Source organism: Rhea pennata, chromosome 2 (assembly GCF_028389875.1).
Source record: "Rhea pennata isolate bPtePen1 chromosome 2, bPtePen1.pri, whole genome shotgun sequence".
Taxonomy (NCBI): Eukaryota; Metazoa; Chordata; class Aves; order Rheiformes; family Rheidae; genus Rhea; species Rhea pennata.
The window spans coordinates 936,283-954,357 of NC_084664.1; the positions used below are offsets into that span (position 1 = coordinate 936,283).

An 18,075-nucleotide genomic window follows, 5' to 3' on the forward strand; every position below is an offset into this window, starting at 1 on the left:
GCCAGCTGCCACAAGCAGTATCTGCTGGCCTGCACAGGGGAGCCCCCTTCGCCTCGCCGTGCCGCAGGGGCGGCTTCGTGCTCACGAGTTGTTCCTTGAAGTGCCAGAGGAATCACGGAGCAGCTCCATGCAGCCACCAGTGTTGCAAAGGGCCCCGCCAGCCCTGCAGTGTTTGGGGCTGTGCTGGGCGAGGAGAGCCGGAGGCGTCACGGTCTCCCCGTGGGCAGGAAGCAGTGCCAGAGCGGAGAAGGCAGGAGATACGTGGTAGCTGCTGGGAAGGACCAGACAGGAGGTGAAACAACCCCGGCGTGAAAGGTCTTTAAAACAGCCGTGATGGAGAGCCTGGGCCCAGGGGTCGTGCAGGGACGGAGAGCCAGAAAACGGCTGCTCTCTGTCCACCCCCAGCAGAGACAGCAGTGATGTTAGGAAGGAGCTGTCTCCACTCGGAGAACATCGTAGCAGAGCCAGAGAAGTGCACAGGGATGTCTGAGGGGAGGTTGCTGCTGGGGGGAGAAGAGGGAGAGGAGGAGTGGGAGCTTGGAGGAGCAGCAGGGACCTGCGCTACCCACAGAGCGAGGCACTGTCTGCTGGGCGTGGGAGCAGCACTGTCCCCTCATCCACATGCGATGGGAGATGTCACGGATGAGAGCAGTGATGCACCTCACTTGTAAGAGAGAAGCAGCAGTATGTTTTATTGAGGTGAGATAGTGATTTAACAAAGTTCAGTTGTAAATAAGACTGATCTAACAAGGGTCGATGGCAAGGTTCACTCAGTTATTTACTGTGTGGAGGACAGGATCAGGTGAAAGCGTCAAGGAGACCCTCCCGTTGAATCGTGAGGTTCAGAGTGGACCTCCTTGCTTTCCAAACTCCTTCTCTGAGCAGTCTGGGTGTGACTGGATCCAGTCTTAGTCCCAGACTTGGTCAATGGTTTATGCCTAAAGGATTAGGCTTGAAGTGGCTGTGGCCACTCTTAGCGCAGCCTGTCAGATCAGCGTGTCAGCAGGGACAGCGCGGCCTGGCCTTGAGCCCTGGGTTACTGTGATGGCACTTTTCCTTGCGGTAAGTACTGGCAGGCAAGTTGCTTCTGCAGCGCACGGAGGCAGGGGTTGCTGTTAGCAGCAGACATCTGAAAGTTTCTAGTCTGCTTGCTTTTGGTGAAAAACTGAAAGGTGTGACCCAATAGCAAGCTGAGGCTTTGAAAACCTGAAGGCAAAGGAAAGTAAAAAAGCTCTTAAACTGTCATTATTTGCTCTTTTCCCAAAGAAACAGCGCTTTTGCGATTGTGCCTTGTCTGTCTGTTAGTCTTCTCCTCGCCCATCCCCTGCCAATAATGTTTTAATTCGGCCAAATCCAACCAAACTTGAGAGAGCAGAAAATCTGACATATACCAAGGTTCTACAAATTTACTGAAAATTAGTAAGCAGGGAGAGACCTGAATGAGCTCCCCCACGGAGGGAGAGGAGAGCAGAGCAGCTAACCAGTGAGCCTGCCCGCTGCCAGGCAGGCGGCTGGAGGCTGGGCACCCCTCACCCCTGGCAGCCTGAAGGCTCGGGTTATCGCCCTGGGAGGCCAGTCCTGGTGCGGTGGGTGGTTTTTGGTGGGACTTAGCGCTCCATTCTGTAGTATGCCTGGCTGTGTCAGCAGGCTGGGTGCTCAACAGCTTGTTTAAAATGCCTCCATCTATGGGGAAGCTTCGCTTGTGACTCTAGACCTCCGGGAGGCTGCAGGGCGGCCGCTGCCCTCCCCGGGGTTTGTCCTTCTCGTTTGGGATGGTGTTCACCCCAAGCAGTGCATCCTGGTTTTCTTGCACCAAAAGGTTTCTTCCCCCTTCCCGAGTCCCCTCCCAGAGGCAGAGTGCTGCTCTCCTTACTCCACGGTGTGAATCACAGGCCTGGCTTGGCTCCTGTGCATCCCCAACAGGTTTTCTTTCAGGTCTGTCTCCTGCTCACGGCACTGTTCTGTTCACGACCATCTTCAGTAACTCTGTGTCCTGGGTGGCCGAAGGGTTCGAGCTTGTCTTACACTCTTAGGGTGACCATTTTGCTTTTTCACCTGTCTTGCCACTGATAGTAAGGTGTGACAACTGGCAGTAAAGACAGAGTTTGAGGTGTTGAGGCACTGTGTGTGTCAGCAACAAAACGTGCAGCCTCTGCAACCGTCCCAGGCCCCGGGCCTCTGGCGCCTGTGGTCCTGCCAGGTGAGGGGATGCAGATGAATCCTGACATCTTTGGGACTGTTGGCTTGGACCCAACCTTCCCTAAACTGCACTGGAAGTTAATACAGAACAAGGTCTCCTGAAAGTCATCTTTTTAGCCTAGTTTTTCCTCCTGGTGGTCCCTTCCGTGCCCTGGCCCTCCAGGGCTTCGGGGTCTCCCAGCTGCTCAGGGGACACCAGCTCTCTTCCCTCACCTGGCTGCCAAACAGACAGTTCACAGTTTGGGCTGAATTTGTTTCTGTTTCTCCCATCCCATCAGATCAGGCCTGGGTCAGGCAGAGGAACCGGAGAGAAGCTCTCCGTCAGCCCAGTGCACTAATAGATGCCGACTGTGCCATTTTCCGTATCCGTATCCTCCCTCCCGGGAGTTAGCCCTTGCTTGGGAGCTCGAGGCAGCCCCGCAGCCCCCTCCCCGCCGTCCGCGGGCTCTGTGTTGTTCCTTCCCGGGGTTGCAGCGATGCTGGAGCTGCAGCCGCCGGGGTGGCGCGTCCCTGTCGCCGAGGGAGAGCAGCCGGACGCCGCGGGGAAGTCCGGGGCCTGGGCAGCAGGGCCAGCACGCGGCCCCCTCCCCATGTGTCACTGCACCTCTGCCTCCACTGCTGCCTGCTAAAACAGACCTTTGGCCCTGGAGTGAGGGCAAGTTTGTTATGCAAAACGTTGCTTTCTGGCAAACCTTTAAAGAGCCTTTAAAGATTTCACCCTGGAGGAGTGAAGCATGCCCACGATGTCCCTTGGGTCACGTCCTCTCTTTGGCTTCTTTTACATCCGTATGCTTTCCAATGGTTTTGGTGCTGTTTTTCCTGACTTGCGATGATGAAAGGGAACCAGCCCAGCCTCCGGGCTCAGCGAAACCTAGCTAGTACCTGAAACACTGAATAATTCATCCTGAGGCTGCTGCCGTCAGGTAGGCGGGCTGTCACTGTTATCCTCATCTTACAGAGCGGAAAACCTGAGCTGAGACGCGATGAGGCTAAGTGGGGCAGAGGCAGAGCTGCAGGGCAGGCCCGGGAAGCAGAGGGGCTCGCGCGGGCGGGCTCGAAGCGTGGGTTGAGGTCCAGAAGCTGAAGCTGATTTCCTCGGCCATATGCAGGAAGGGGCCGGGCACAGTGCTCGGAGCTGGGAGCTCCGGGGGCTCCCGGGGTCCCTCCGGGCAGGCCGCGAGCCCTGCGGGGAGCACTGGGCCGTGGTGCCGCGGGTGATTTTCAGTGGGACTTAGCGCTCCGATCGTGCGCTCTAGCTGTGCTCGATTTAGTGCTTCAGGGGACACGGTATAAAGCAATCACATCCTCAAGCGAAATGGCTGCTTAAAGCGTCCTGTGACGCCTGCTTTTCCGCTGTGCTCGTTTCATTAACCCCTCTTGTCCCGTGGCTCTGTTTGCCCATCAGGTCCTACAGGCTGGGGCTGGCTCTGGTCCTGGTCCATCACGGGAGGCTCCGTCGTGTTCCACCTGGTAAAGACACTAGAGCGATGAGGTGCCCGGAAAAGATTTTCCTCCAAGGTTGTCACGAAGACAGGACCGTAATGTTTCTCCCTGGTGCGAAATCTGAAGCTGATCTTCCTCCCAGTGCGATTCCCCGGGTGCCGTCAGCTCAAAGCAGGCCGGGGTAGGGGTGGGTGCACAAGACGCGAAAGGTCCCTGCACGCAGCCCTCCCACCAGCCGTGGCCTTCGCGTCCTGCTCTGCCCTGGGCATCCTGGAGCAGGCGCGGGCGGTCGAGCGCTCGTCCCCTCTGTGCCCCGCTGTCGTCTCGCGGCGGTCGCTCAAGGCAGCCCGAGCAGCGGACCCTGGCTGCCCCTGGCCTGGGGTGCGCGTGCCTTGTGTTCTGGCCGGCCGTGCCGGCTTTGCTGGAGGAGAGAAGGGGGTCCCCAAAAGCAGAGGCCGAGGGGAAGGGGCAGACCCCCTATCTGAGCGCCCGCACAAGGCAAGCGACCCTGGGACTCCGAGAGCAGGCGCCCGCGGGGGCCGCAGCATCCGGCTGAGCGGGGACAGTGCTGGGGGGCCAGGTCAGCCTCAGGGCTGGGCAGGGACCCCCGGGGTCTCGGGGCCACGCAGGGACCCCCGGGGCAGCCTCGGAGCCGGGCAGGGACCCTCGGGGCTTGCAGCTGGGCGGGGACCCGGGGCAGCCCTGGGGCTCGGGGCCGCGCAGGGACCCGGGGGCAGCCCCAGCGCTCAGGGCCGGGCAGGGACCTGGGGCAGCCCCGGGGCTTGGGGCCGGGCAGGGACCCCCGGGGCTCGGGGTCAGGCAGGGACTCCCGGGTCTCGGGGCTGCACACAGACCCGGGGGCAGCTCCGGCGCTCGGGGCCGTGCACGGACCCGGGGCAGCCCCGGCGCTCGGGGCCGGGCAGGGACCCCCGGGGCTCGGGGCCGCACACAGACCCGGGGGCAGCCCCGGCGCTCGGGGCCGGGCAGGGACCCTCGGGGCCCGGGGCCGCACACAGACCCGGGGGCAGCCCCGGCGCTCGGGGCCGGGCAGGGACCCTCGGGGCCCGGGGCCGCACACAGACCCGGGGGCAGCCCCGGCGCTCGGGGCCGCGCACGGACCCGGGGCAGCCCCGGCGCTCGGGGCCGCGCAGGGACCCCCGGGGCCCGGGGCCGGGCGGCGCGGGGCTCGGGCGGCGCGGCGCGGCGCGGCGGCCGCTCCCGCCGCCGTTCCCGTGCCCGGTAGGCGGCAGTGCTCCGCGCTCCGAGCCGTTTCCACCCCTCCCGCTCCCGTAAAGGACCGACGAGGCGGATGCAATTCCCCGGCTGCCCCTGTCTCCTCGGCGGGGCGGCTGTGCCCGGCCCGCAGCGCGCAGGCACCGAGAGCGGCGGCGGCAGCGGCGGCGGGAGCGGCCCGGCGGCGGGCGGCAGCGCGGCCCCGCTCCGCAGCGCGCTCTCCCCGCCGCGGCCCGGGCCCAGCCGCCGGGGCCCGGCCCAGCTCCGCGGGGCCATGGCCGAGTGGGCGCCCGCCCAGGTAAGCGCGGCCCGGCCCGGCCTGGCCCGGGACACCCCCGCCGCCGCCGCCGGCCCCGGGCCCGCGGGCGGAGCCGCCCCGCCCGCGCTCCGCGGCGCTGCCCGCCGGGCCCGGGCCCGCGGGGACCCCCAGCCCCGGCGCCCCCGGGCTCCTCCGCGTGCACCGGCGACCCCCCGGCCGCCCCCTTCCCCCCCAGAGGCACCTTCAGCCCAGGAAGCCCCGTGTGCCCTGGCCGCGGGTGCCCTGGGGTGCCCCGTGCATGCCCCGGCCCCGGGGAGCCCCATGTGCCCCCCTTGCCGGGGTGCCCTGTGCATGCTCTGGCCTTGGGGTGCCTGTGTACACCCCTCACTGGGATCCTCCATGTGCCCTGGGGTGCCCCATGCACCCATGACCAGGGATGCCCGTGTGCCCCGGGATGCCCCATGCACCCGTGACCGGGGATGCCCGTGTGCCCCAGGGTGCTCCGTGCATGCTCCGGCCCTTGGATGCCCCATGCACCTGTGACCAGGGATGCCCGTGTGCCCCGGGATGCCCCATGCACCCGTGACCGGGGATGCCCGTGTGCCCCAGGGTGCTCCGTGCATGCTCCGGCCCTTGGATGCCCCATGCACCTGTGACCAGGGATGCCCATGTGCCCCAGGGTGCTCCATGCATGCTCCGGCCCTTGGATGCCCCATGCACCCATGACCAGGGATGGCCATGTGCCCTGGGATGCCCCAGGCACCTGTGACCAGGGATGCCCATGTGCCCCAGGGTGCTCCGTGCATGCTCCAGCCCTTGGATGCCCCTGCGTGCCCCGGGATGCCTGCATGCCCTGGGATGCCCCTCAAGCCTGTCTCCTTCCTGGGTGTCTGGGCTGCAGCGAGTGCTCCAGGGGCCTGATCTTGCGGGGACGGAGCAGTCGGCACAGCGGGGGCCGGGGTGCGCGGGCCCTTGGGGCGCCGGGGCTTCCGGAGCAGCTCACCGTGGGGCAGGCAGGGTGCGGAGGACAGCGGCACCGAGCCGCCAGCCGGGGCTGCAGCCCGGGCGGCACCGCACACGGGGCTGCACGCAGCCAGCCCTGCGCTGCCGGTGCTCTGCCCCCTCGGCTCCCCTGCTCCCCGCGGGGCTGGCGCCCGCTCCGCGGCGCTGACGCCCGCCCGGCCCGGCGCAGGTGCAGGAGTGGAACGTGGAGGCCCAGCACCTGATGCCGCTGCAGCCGCCGCTGCTGCCCGAGCGCGCGCACATGCGGGAGGCCCAGCTGCACTCCGCCGAGGCCTCGCTCTGGACCGTCGTGGCCACGGTGCAGGCCATGGAGAGGAAGATCGACCTGCTCGCCACGCGCCTGCTCAGCCTGGAGGGCCGCTCCGGCACCGCCGAGAAGAAGCTCCTTGACTGCGAGAAGACCACGATGGAGTTCGGCAACCAGCTGGAGAGCAAGTGGGCCGTGCTGGGCACCCTCATCCAGGAGTACGGGCTGCTCCAGCGGCGCCTGGAGAACATGGAGAACCTGCTGAAGAACAGGAACTTCTGGGTGCTGCGGCTGCCGCCGGGCCCCAAGGGCGAGGTGCCCAAGGTAGGGGTAACCCGAGGGGCGAGCGGAGCCGTCGGGGGCCGGGGCTCCGGAGGGCGGTTGGGGAGCAGCCGCTGCCCGCCCGCCCGGCGCTTCTCCCCGCAGGTGCCGGTGACGTTTGTTGACATTGCCGTCTACTTCTCCGCCGAGGAGTGGAAGAACTTGGAGGAGTGGCAGAAGGAGCTGTACAACAACCTGGTGAAGGAGAACTACGAGTCTTTGCTCTCCCTGGGTACGCGTCCCTCTTGGCCCATTTCCTGGCTTTCCGTGGAGGGTCCCATCCACCGCCAAGGGGTCCCGGCCGCCCGGAGCACGTGGGGCGGCAGCGGAGGGCTGTGTCCCCATGGGTGCCCATGTTGAGGGACCCCACCCCCCCATGGTGGGGGGTGCTGGGGTTTGCCCCCGGCTTGACCAACTGAGCTTCTCCCCCAAATGCCTCCTGGCGGCTGGTGCCACCCGCATCCCTGTCTCCCCGAGCAGACGGTGCCCTCTCCAGAAGCGACCCGCCGCCCCGGATCGAGCGCGGAGAGGTGCCCTGCATCCCTGAGCCGCGGGACCTGGAGCAGAGAGAGCTGCCGGCGGCGGCGGACGCCTGCGCAGGTGGGCATGGGTCCCGCGGCCCCGTAAAACACCCGGGTATAATAACGGCGCCGGTATTCGGAGGGTCGTGCGGCGCTGGTGGGCTGCGTGGGGACGGCGTCCTTTCCCGGACACCCGCGGGTGACGCTGGGGACGCGGGGGCCGGCGGTGCAGAGCGCCCAGTGGTGCAAAGCGCCCGGTGCACCTGGCACGTCTCTTCCCTGCAGAGTCCCTGATCTCCACCTCCGACATCCTGTCGCGCATCAAGCAGGAGGTGTCGTTCGTGGGGGAGCAGCAGTTCGCCGAGGAGCGGGGCATCCCCGCGGACCCCTGCGCAGGTGACGCCGGGGCGGCCCACGCCACCGCTGCCGCCGCCGCTGCCTCCCTGGGTGCCGGCAGCGCCGCGGCAGGCGAGTTCGCCTCCCCCCATCTCTGCTGTTCCCCCCTGGCAGGAGCCGACGCGCTGATCACGGCGCACGACTTCCTGTCGTGGATCAAGCAGGAGGAAGAGCCGGGCGTCAGGGAGCCCTGGGAGCTGGCCGAGAGGGAGATCCTGGCGGGGCCCGGTCCAGGTGAGCCTCCGGCACCCGTCCCTCTGGGGTCCCTGCGAGCCCCCCGGGCCAGCAGCGGCCCGGAGCGGGGCCTCCCCATTGCTAGCTGCCAGCCCGGACACATGGGCGCTGGCAGGGTCCTGTCCCCTGCCACTCGTGCTCCCCTTGGTCTGGCGCCTGCGCGCCTGGAGGCTGGCATGGATCTGGAGAACGCTGCAGAGGAGCCCTCTGCTCCTGCCCACCCATAGTGTCGCCGGCGGCATCGCTCATGGCATTGCCTGTGGCATTGCTGGTGCCGTCGCTGGTGGCATTGCCCGCAGCATCACTGGTGGCATCGCTGACAGCGTTGTTCATGGCATTGCCTGCAGCATTGCCCATGGCATTGCTGGTGGCATTGCCCGCAGTATCGCCGATGGCATCACTGGTGGCATTGCCTGCCGCATTACCTGTGCCATTGCTCATGGCATATGCTGGTGGCATCGCTGGTGGCATCACCACTGGCATTGCTGGTGGCATTGCCTATGCATTGCCTGCAGCATCACTGGTGGCATCACTGATGATGGTATCGCCAATGGCATCACTGGTGGCGTTGCCATCAGACTTTGCCTGTGCCATTGCTCATGGCGTATGCTGGCGGCATCCCTGGCAGAATTGCTGGTGGCATTGCCAGTGGCTTTGCCCACAGCATTGCCGACAGCCCGGTGGTGCGGACGGCCCTGGTGCCCGCTGGCTCTCCTCTCCTCTCCTCTCCTCTCCTCTCCTCTCCTCTCCTCTCCTCTCCTCTCCTCTCCTCTCCTCTCCTCTCCTCTCCTCTCCTCGGCAGCGGGCGAGGGGCTGCTGGTGAAGACGGAGGAGCGGTGCCCACACGCCGAGGCCCCCGAGGAGACCGCCTTGCCAGGCAGCTCCGGGGAGCTGCTCTTCCCGGGCCCGGCCTTCGGCAGCCCCGAGGGACAGGCGGTGCCGCCGGTGCTCCCGGCGCCCCGCGGACTGGGCAAGCCGCCGGGCGCCGAGGCCGAGGGGCCGGGGAGCTGCGGGGCGGCGCCCGCCGCCGAGCGCCCGCACGGCTGCGCCGAGTGCGGCAAGAGCTTCAGCGGCAAGAAGAGCCTGCGGATCCACCAGCGGAGCCACGCCGCCGAGCGCCCCTACCCCTGCGCCGAGTGCGGCAAGAGCTTCAACTGCCACTCGGGGCTGGTGCGGCACCAGATGATCCACCGCGGCGAGCGCCCCTACAAGTGCGCCGAGTGCGGCAAGTGCTACAGCCGCAAGGAGCACCTGCAGAACCACCAGCGGCTGCACACGGGCGAGCGGCCCTTCGCCTGCGCCGCCTGCGGCAAGAGCTTCATCCGCAAGCAGAACCTGCTCAAGCACCAGCGCATCCACACGGGCGAGCGGCCCTACCAGTGCGGCGCCTGCGGCCGCAGCTTCCGCTACAAGGAGTCGCTCAAGGACCACCAGCGGGTGCACGGCGCCGAGCCGGGGGGGCCGCCGCCGGGGCTGCCCCCCGGCCCCCCCGCCGCTGACTAGGGGCCACCGCCACCGCCGCCCCCCCGGCGGACTCGCAGCCCCGGGGCCCGGCCTCGCCGCGGGCACGCGCCGGCCGCCGGGCTTCGAACCGAACAGAGGCCGGGAGCCGGCCCGGCGCAGCCCCCCGGCGCCCCCCGCCCGCCGCCCCACTGCTTCTTTTTACTCCCGTCGCGCCCGCGCCGCCCCGCTCTGTGCAGTGCTTGGAGGTGTCGTTTTGTATGGAAGATGCAATAAAGTCGTGCTGGGCTGCTGTGCCGTCGCCCCGCTCCTGCGCGCGGCACGAGCCGGGCCCGGCGGCCCACGGGGCGCCGCAGCCGGAGCCGCTCCGGGCCCGGCGGTCCTGCGGTGCCACAGCCAGAGCCGTTCCCAGGGCTGGCGGTCCTGCGGTGCCACAGCCGGAGCCGTTCCCAGGGCTGGCGGTCCTGCGGCACCGCAGCCGGAGCCGCTCCGGGGCCGGCAGTCCTCCGGCGCCGCAGCCGGAGCCACGCGCAGCACTGCCGGGGCACTGGGCGGCCGACTCGTGCGTGCACAAGCACCGGAGGCCGTGCAGAGGAGGGAGCAGTGTCCTGCACACCCAAGCTGTGTGCATGGGGGGGACTGCGTGTGTGTGCGTGTGTGTGCACCCATGGGAGCTCCCACCTGTGCATGTGTGTGTGAGTGTGCATGTGCATCCGTGGGAGCCGGGGATGTGTGTGTGTGTGTGTGCAGGTGGGGGCTGTGTTTGTGTGTGTGTGTGTGTGTATGTGCGTGTGTGCACCCATGGGAGCTGTGTGCATGTGGCAGCTGTGCATGTGGCAGCTGCATGCATGCGTTGGAGCTGGAGATGTACACACATGTAGGAGTGTGCACGCGTATGTGCATGTGTGCACTGTGGTTGTACGTGAGGTAGTTGTGGGGCTGTGCACCATCGGAGCTGTGGGGTGCACACGGGGCAGTTGCACACGCATGCAGGAGTTGCATGGGTGTGTAGCCATGGCAGCTGCATGTGCACACGTGGGAGCTGTGTGCACGAGAGCTGTTAGCACACATAGGGTCTGTGTGTGTGTATACAGACACGAGAGGTGTGTGTGCACGTAGACGCAGTGAGTGCACACATGGCTGCTGGGTGTGGAGGTGTTTGTGTGTGCATGCCCACACAAGGCTACAAGGCTGGAGCTGCTTGTAGCCAGGTGGGAGCTGTGTGTACAAATGTGCACGGGTGGGAGCTCTGCGCGTGCATGTGTGCAAACATGGGATGCATGTGTATGGATGGGAGCTGTGTGTGTGTGTGTGCATGTGCAACCATGGAAGCTGTGTGTGCATATGCACCACCTGTCATGTGTGCGTATGTGGGAGGGTGTGTGTGTGTGCAAATGTGGGTGCTCGGTGTGTGCATGCACACGCGCGTGCACAGATGGCTGCGGTGAGCAAGAGCACAAGGGAGCAGCGTGTGCATGCGAGCGGGTGCTGCCCACAGGGCGCCCCGGTGTGCACACTTGGCACCTGTGCGTGTGCACACACGAGCGCTGCAGTTGTGCACATGCAGCTGCTGCACAGGCCCCTGCCCCATGGGCTGTTCCCAGGGGGGCACCAGGGGCCGGGCCCCTCCCCATAGCTGCCCCCACACCCCCTGGGGGGCTACATGGGGCTCGGGGCCGTCCTGCATGTTGTTTCCCCCCACCCTGGCCAAGGTGACACCCTGTGCTGGCCTCATGCAGGGACTGTCACGGGGGGGGAGGGGGGGGGGGGCGGCCGTGCCCTGGGTCAGAGGCGCTGGAGCCTGGTGACCGTGTCACCGCGGCGCAGGCTGCAGCTGCGGGCACCGGGCTGTGGGGGCACCGGGCAGCTGCCGGGGGCCGTGCGCCGTGCCCGAGGGCTGTGCACGCTGCCGGGGGCTGTGAGTGCTGCAGGGGCCTGTGCACACTGTATGGGGCTGTGCACACTACATTTGGGGGGGGGGGCTGTGCACGCTGCATAGGTGCTGTGAACACTGCATGGGGGGGGGGGCTGTGCATGCTGCATGAGGGCCATGCACACCATTGCACGACTGTGCATGCTGCCAGGGTGGATGTGCACGCTGCTCGGGTGGTCACGCACACGGCTCTGCGTGCTGCTGAGGGCTGCGCACCCGGTTCTAGGGCCGTGCACGCTGCTTGGGGGCCGTACACGCATTGGGGGGGGGGGGGGGGCCGTGCACACTGCTTGGGGGCCGTGCACGCTGCTTGGGGGCTGTACACGCATGGGGGGGGGGGGGGCGTGCACACTTCTTGGGGGCCGTGCATGCTGCTTGCGGGGGGGGGCCATGCATGCAGTGTGGGGCTGTGCACACTGCCCAGGGGCCATGCACGCAGTGTGGGGCCGTGCACGCTGCTTGGGTGCCATGCGCACTGCTCGGGGCCCACGCACGCAGTGTGGGGCTGTGCACACTGCCCAGGGGGCCGTGCACAGTGTGGGGGCCGTGCACGCTGCTTGGGGGGGGGGCGTGCACGCCACTCGTGCATGCAGCGTGGGGGGGGCTGTGCAAGCTGCCCCAAGGCCATGCACACCGCTCGGGGCCGTGCATGCTGCTCACGCACGCCGCGCTCAGCCCGGGAGCAGAGCAGGCAGCGGCGAAGGCGGCGCCGCAGCGGGGATCGGAGCGGGGAGGAACCGCGCGCACGGGCAGGCGGTGAATTAGCAGCATGACGCAGCAGCGGAGCCGGCCGCGGCGCAAGGCGCTGCGTGCGGGGCCGGGGCGCCCTCCCGCCGGCGCTGCCCCCTCCCCGGAGCGGGGCCGGGCGCCGCTCGCGGCCCAGGGAGCGACCGCCCCTGCGGGGACGGCAGCGCGGGGGCTCCCGCCGCCCGAGCCCCTTCCGACACCGCTGCCAAGGCCGCTTCGGTGCCGCCGGCGCCGTGCGGGGCAGGGGAGCCGCCTCGGCGCGGGGCGGCAGCTGCACGCGCGGCCCCTTGGCCGGAGCCGGCCGGCAGCTGCTCCGGGAGCACCGGACGGCGGGATTTGGCCCAGCTGCTCCAGGCAGAAGGAAGGACGGAGAACCGGCGCAGCACCGGGAGAGCAAACAGCCCCTTGGCCTCGCAGCGCCGCCGGGGGCTTCGGCAGCGGCCGAGGGGGCCGGGGCGCCCGCGCCTCCCGCGCTCGCGATTCCCCGGCGGTGCCAGCTGGCCCGCGGGCATCGCCGACCGCCTCGGCACAGCGCTGCCGGCTCGCCGCCAAGAAGGCCGAGCCCGAGAGGGCGGCCGGGTCCGGCCGCGTCCCCGGCGCCGCGGTGCTCCCGGCGCCGAGCGGGGCGATGCCGGGTGCCGCCCGGAGGCAGGGCCCCGCCGGGGCGCCCCCAGCACTGAGTCCACACGCAGAGATCGCTTTTCCCGTTTTGGGGGGGATTTTTTTTTTTAAAACAGAAGTTTATGGTTATATGCAAATTAGGTCATTAAATGATTTGCATAAAATGTTCGCCCATCGGCGACTAAGTGTTCCTAACTCCCCACCCCCCGAAAGGTAGTAATCCTACTCGACTAGCGCTGTCACGCGGCCCCGCTGACACATGCACACGCCTCCCGGCGGGAGCCCCTCGCACGCGCCGCCGGCCGCCCCTCCGCGCGCGCCCGGCCCGCCGCCGGCCCGCAGGCCGCCCCTCGTGCCCGGGGCCGGGGCCGCCGCCGCGGCGCCCGCCGCCGCAGCGCCCGGCCCGCCCGTGGGTCCGTCCGCGGCCGGGCGCCCGCCGCACGCCCGCGCGCCGGCGCTCGGAGGGCTGTACGCACACCACGTCCTCCGCGGGACGGCGTCCCCGCCTGCCCCTAGCTGTTGGCGAGGAAGAGCCGTCTGTGTTTGGAGGCCGAACCGCGCGGCCGGCCCCGGCGCCGGCCCCGGCCCCGGTTGCCGAAGGGGCTTCTGCTGGGCACGGCGGTGTCTGCCCAGGCGGCGCCGGCGGGCTGCGGCTCGGGGAAGCCGGGCTCGGCTTTGGGCTGCTCCAGGAGCGGGTCGGGCTCCGGCCGGGGCTCGGCGGGCGGCGCCTGGCTCTGCCGGGCGCTGGCGCGCTCCTGGCGCAGGTAGCGCAGCTCGTCGCGGATGTCCGTGAGGACGCCCAGCAGGCGGAACTGGAGCTCCCGGTCGCGGGCCCTCTCCTCGCGCTGCGTGGCCCGCTCCTCCTGCCACATGGCCAGCTCCTGGTGGTACAGCTGGTCCCACTGCTCCTCCAGGTCGAGCAGGTGGTGGATGTTAGTCCTCCAGCTCTCGCGGCGGTCGTCCCGCAGGCGGGCGCAGCCCGGGCCGCGCGGCGGGCCGGGGGCGGCGGGGGCGTCCCCGGGGGGCGAGGCGGAGGAGGGCAGCGACTCCTCGGTGAGCGCCCCGTGCAGCGGGGAGCGCGCCGGCGCCTCCTCCTCCGGCGGCTTCTCCCAGGCGGGCCCCATCAGTACCCTGGGCAAAGCGCCCATCTCCGGGCCCGGGCCGCCCGCCTGCTCCTCGGGGTGCGAGGAGTCGAGCCCGCGGCCCAGGGCGGGCAGGTCGGACACCCCCTCGTGGCCCCAGTCCGAGTGAGCGTCCCCGGGGTTGAGCGGGTCCTCGGGCAGGGACGTCACGGAGCCCTGAGAGCTGCACCTGCGGATCAGCATGGCCTGCCGGGACAGTTTCATGTCTTCCTCCGCAGAGAGCGGGGCCTCCGGCCCGGCCTGCAGCCCCGCGGCCCCACCGTGGCCCCTGTCCACCTCCCGGCCTTCCCGCTCCTCCTCCTCCGACATGGAGGCGTAGGAGACGAGGGACTCGTTTCGCAGGGACGGGGAAATGGCTGACACGTCCGGAGTCCGCAGCTCTGGTCCCGACTCGGCTGGAAGAGAAGAGGCGCCCTCCCGTGAGCCTTGGCGGCCGCCGCGTCTGCTCTGTGCGAGCCCTTTATCCCTCCCTGACACACGGATGTCCCCCTCGGACGCCCCTACGGGAAAGATGGGAGCAGATCACAGCAAGCCAACACACCCTGCACGCCCAGCCCCCACGCCCGCCTGCCCCACGCGCGCCGCTCGGCGCCTCCCGGCATCCTCGCGCCACCCAGCGCCTTTGCTCCGCTTGCGTTTGTTGCCTTTTCCTGCCACCCAGCCTCCCTCCGGCGCGGCGAAGCCGTGCTCCAGGTCCGCGGTCGGGCACCTGCAGCCAGGCGGGACTCGCAGCCGCGGGCGGGCAGGAGCGGGGAAACGTCCCCGGATCGGGGCGCCCGGAGCGCCGGCACACGGCACCCGCCAGGCCGCCCGGAGCCGGCCCCCGCGGCGGCACCCCGCTGCCGCCACGCCGGGCTCCAGCCCTGGGCGCTTTGCAGCCTGCTACCACCCACGGGTGGACACGCCGCCACGCTCCCAGCTCATCGCCGTCCAGACCCCGCAGCCTCCCTCGAGCGCACAAACCCCCGGAGCACCCAACCCAGCGGCAGGCTGTCTCGGAGCCTTACCGGAGCTGCTCTGTCCTTCCCCTCGGCTGTATTCACAGATCACCGAGGGGTCCGGGCTCTGCACCGCCAGCCGGGGCACGGCGGAGCCCTCCATGTCCGGCAAGGACGACGGCTGCCCGTTAGTGTCGATGTAGATGCTGGGGTGGCTCACGCCAGGCTGCAGGTGCATGAAGGACTGCTTGGTCGCACCTGGGAAGAACAGATCTGCGGGACAGAGAGAATCCAGCCTCAGTCGCTGCGACGGCGGCACTGGCGGCTCATGCACCAAGGAAAACGGGGGCTGGGGCTCCCCAAGAGAAAGGTCTCGCAGGGCTTTGCAGAGGAGCGACGCTGGTGGGACGCACAGTCACACCAAGAGGCCCAGAAGCTCCTGCTCCTGCAGGATCGCTCCCCACCACCGCCACCCAGGACCATCCTGAACCAGCCCACTCCCACAGAGGGCTGCATCCCCTAAATGTCCCACAGGACGTCTTCCTCGAGCCTCAGAGCTGTTTCTGCTCTATAATAAAGAGGTTGCCTGGTTCAGAGACAGCCCGAGCCTGCACGGACCTTCTGAAAGCGCATATTGCTTCAGAAGTGAAATAAAACTCACACTGTCCACCCCATCCCCACTGAAATCTGAAGAGCTGAGCTGAAAAGCAAAGAGCAGAGGAAGAGGGCACGAACAAGCTAACTTTGGTGTCCTTTGGGGATACTAAGAAGCCGGACACTTCCTTTTTGAAGTAACATAGAGGCAAGAGGCATTTTTACCTTCCAGCCAAAAACAGTCTAGTCTGTTTTTCACCTGCGGGCCCAGCCTCAGGAGCCCCACGGCGCTCACTCACCACTGCAAGGAGCAACAACGCTGGATCTTTAACCAGCATCTTCCCCCAAGCGTCTCTTGGACATTTGAATTAAAAAGACGTTGCCAAAAAGCAGAACTAGCAAAAGGGTTCTGCGCCCCCTGTACGAGGCGGAGGTACAGGCTTACTCAGGTGGTGCTGGAGGGGGTGAAAGGCAAGGCCCCCCGGGAAGGTACCGCCTGCCCAGAGACCCGCCGGCTCCTCTCTGCCTCGCGCAGCGCCGGGGCGAGAGACACGGCAGCAGGACAGCGTGGTTTTGCAGAGAAGCAGCTGCTCCCGCTGCCTCTAGCCTGAGCTAAGCATAGGGAACGCTAACCCTGAGATGAACAGGGGAAATAAAACCCCATCCCGTCTTTTACCGGCTGCCTTTAGATGGTATCCAGCAAGGCCAGGCACTGTATCAAATTAAAGAAACCCACTCCCACAAAGTTTGACGTGCTCCTGTTGATCCCAGGTTATTTCCACGATGGATTTTTAATTCCAGCGCACGCAGTTTTCAACCCTGGTGTTTGCTACTCAGATATTACAGGACCACAGCCCTGCTGGATGCTGTAATCCTGACACACACCGCATACACGAGCAAAACCCACAAGTCTCCTTCCACGATCCACGCCGCGCTGGCTAGCACAGAAAGCAAACGCTCGGCAGACCCCAGAACTCGGGGGACCGTGGCCTGGTGACGTTACCAGGCTGGACGTCACTCGAAGAGCGCAGGTGGGGATGCAGCACAGGACTCTGCTACTCCAACTCTCCTGTCCCCAGAGAACCACCACGACTGACCTGGGTCCAAGATGATTTCGGGCTCCGAGTCGTGGCTGGCCTGCAAGAAGGTGGAAGCCACCATCTTCTCCAGGGGCGTGAGGCGCGGCTTGTGGAGCGGCCCGCCCGCCCGGTTCATAGGCAGGTGCTTCTTGGAGGTGATCTTTTTCTTGACGTCCAACCGCAAGTCACGCCACTTGTGCTTGAGGTCGTCGATGGAGCGCTCGGTGTAGCCCAGGAAGTTGACGCGGCTTTGGATCTGGGTCCAGAGCTGCTTCCGGCGCACGGGGTGAGCCCGCAGGGCCTCAGACCCATACAGGGCGCTGAAATGCCGCACCACATTCCAGACCAGGGTCTCAGTCTCGTCATTGGAGAAGTTGGCCTTCCTCTTCCGGCCAGATGCTGGCATCGCCTGCGAGGCTGCGGCAGAGGTGGAAGGGGCACAATTGAACCTCGGTCCCCACTCCTCTCTGTCAGCTCCTGGGGGGAACATGGGGCTGCGGGAGCCCGAGGGAGCCGCGGAGGAGGGAGCCGAAGCAAGAGCCCCCGAGGCATCCATGGCAGGGGAGGCTTGGGCCGGGGAGGATCTAAAGAGCCGCTTCGGCACACCACGCGGCAGGGGGGCACCTCATCCCCTCGCCCCGGCTCGCGAGCACCTGAGAGGGGAGAAAAGGAAAGGGCAGCTGTGGGTGGTGGCAGCGCCCCGCACGGTCCCTGCGGCAGGCGGGGGACAGCAAGGGCCCCCAGCCCTCCCCACCCGGAGCCCCGCAGCCGGCTACCGCGGGGCCGCCCAGAGGGCCACGGCAGGTGCCTCAGGGCCGCAGCGATGGCCCTGGCCGCAGAGAAGGCCGCAGCGCACGCGTCGGGACCGTGGGCCACGGCGAGGGCCTTGGCCACATCAAGTGCCTTCAACACAGCAAGCACTTCAGGGCCATGCAGAGGGCAACAGCGAGCACCTCAGGGCCACGGTGAGGGCAATGGTGAGCACCTCAGGGCCATGGTGAGCACCTCAGGGCCACAACGAGGGCAATGGCGAGCACCTCAGGGCCATGCAGAGGGCAGTGGTAAGCACCCCAGGGCCATGCAGAGGGCAATAGTGAGCACCTCAGGGCAACAGTCAGCAGTTCAGGGCCGCAAAGAAGCCAATCACAAGTGCCTCAGGGCCAGGTAGAGGATGATGGTGAGCACCTCAGGGCCATGGTAAGCTCCCCAGGGCCGTGGTGAGCACCACAGTGAGCACCCCAGGGCCATGGTGTGCACCTCAGGACCATGGTGAGCACCGAGTACCTGAAGGCCATGGTGAGCACAACGGTAAACACCTCCGGGCCATGGGGAGCACCTCAGGGCCACATGAGCATCCTAGGGCCACGGTGAACACCATGGTTAGCAGCTCAGGGCCATGAGGAGCACTCCAGGGCCACGGTGAGCACCATGGTGAGCACCTCAGAGCCACAGTAATCACCCCAGGGCCACAGGGAGCATCTCAAGGCCATAGTGAGCACCATGGTGAGCACCTCAGGGCCATGGGGAACACATCACAGCCACAGTGAGTGCTATGGTGAGCACTCCAGTACCACAGTGACCATCTCAAGGCCACGGTTAGCACCCCGGGTTCATGGGAAACACCGTGGTGAGCACTGAGCACCTTCAGACCACGATGAGCACCATGGTGAGCATCCCAAGGCCA

The 18,075-nt window shown here is 67.3% G+C and overlaps 3 protein-coding genes across 5 annotated transcripts in view; 2 read left to right on the top strand and 1 right to left on the bottom strand.

Moving 5' to 3' along the window:
* The first annotated feature begins 4,937 nt into the window (after positions 1-4,937).
* LOC134136689 (zinc finger protein 282-like) lies at positions 4,938-9,631 on the top strand. 2 transcript variants are annotated; one of them, XM_062568624.1, is made up of 7 exons: positions 4,938-5,173; positions 6,327-6,728; positions 6,831-6,957; positions 7,206-7,325; positions 7,532-7,642; positions 7,757-7,876; positions 8,679-9,631. In XM_062568624.1, the coding sequence occupies exons 1-7, from the start codon at positions 4,952-4,954 to the stop codon at positions 9,377-9,379; spliced, it is 1,803 nt and encodes a 600-aa protein (XP_062424608.1). In that variant the 5' UTR covers positions 4,938-4,951; the 3' UTR covers positions 9,380-9,631. The 2 variants fall into 2 exon arrangements, with proteins under 2 accessions (XP_062424608.1, XP_062424609.1); XM_062568625.1 differs by having other exon boundaries at positions 5,161-5,173; positions 6,333-6,728.
* Positions 9,632-13,049: 3,418 nt separating this feature from the next.
* On the bottom strand, positions 13,050-17,012 carry LOC134135940 (uncharacterized). 2 transcript variants are annotated; one of them, XM_062567624.1, is made up of 3 exons: positions 16,410-17,012; positions 14,788-14,991; positions 13,050-14,175 (listed from the first exon to the last, which is right to left on the bottom strand). In XM_062567624.1, the coding sequence occupies exons 1-3, from the start codon at positions 16,945-16,947 to the stop codon at positions 13,151-13,153; spliced, it is 1,767 nt and encodes a 588-aa protein (XP_062423608.1). In that variant the 5' UTR covers positions 16,948-17,012; the 3' UTR covers positions 13,050-13,150. The 2 variants fall into 2 exon arrangements, with proteins under 2 accessions (XP_062423608.1, XP_062423607.1); XM_062567623.1 differs by having other exon boundaries at positions 13,050-14,280.
* A 645-nt stretch (positions 17,013-17,657) lies between these two features.
* CDC25A (cell division cycle 25A) overlaps positions 17,658-18,075 on the top strand; it is a 14,907-nt gene continuing 14,489 nt past the window's right edge. The window contains exon 1 of the mRNA XM_062570840.1: positions 17,658-17,758. Coding sequence (XP_062426824.1) covers positions 17,658-17,758 — 101 coding nt within the window. The remainder of the gene's footprint in view (positions 17,759-18,075) is intronic.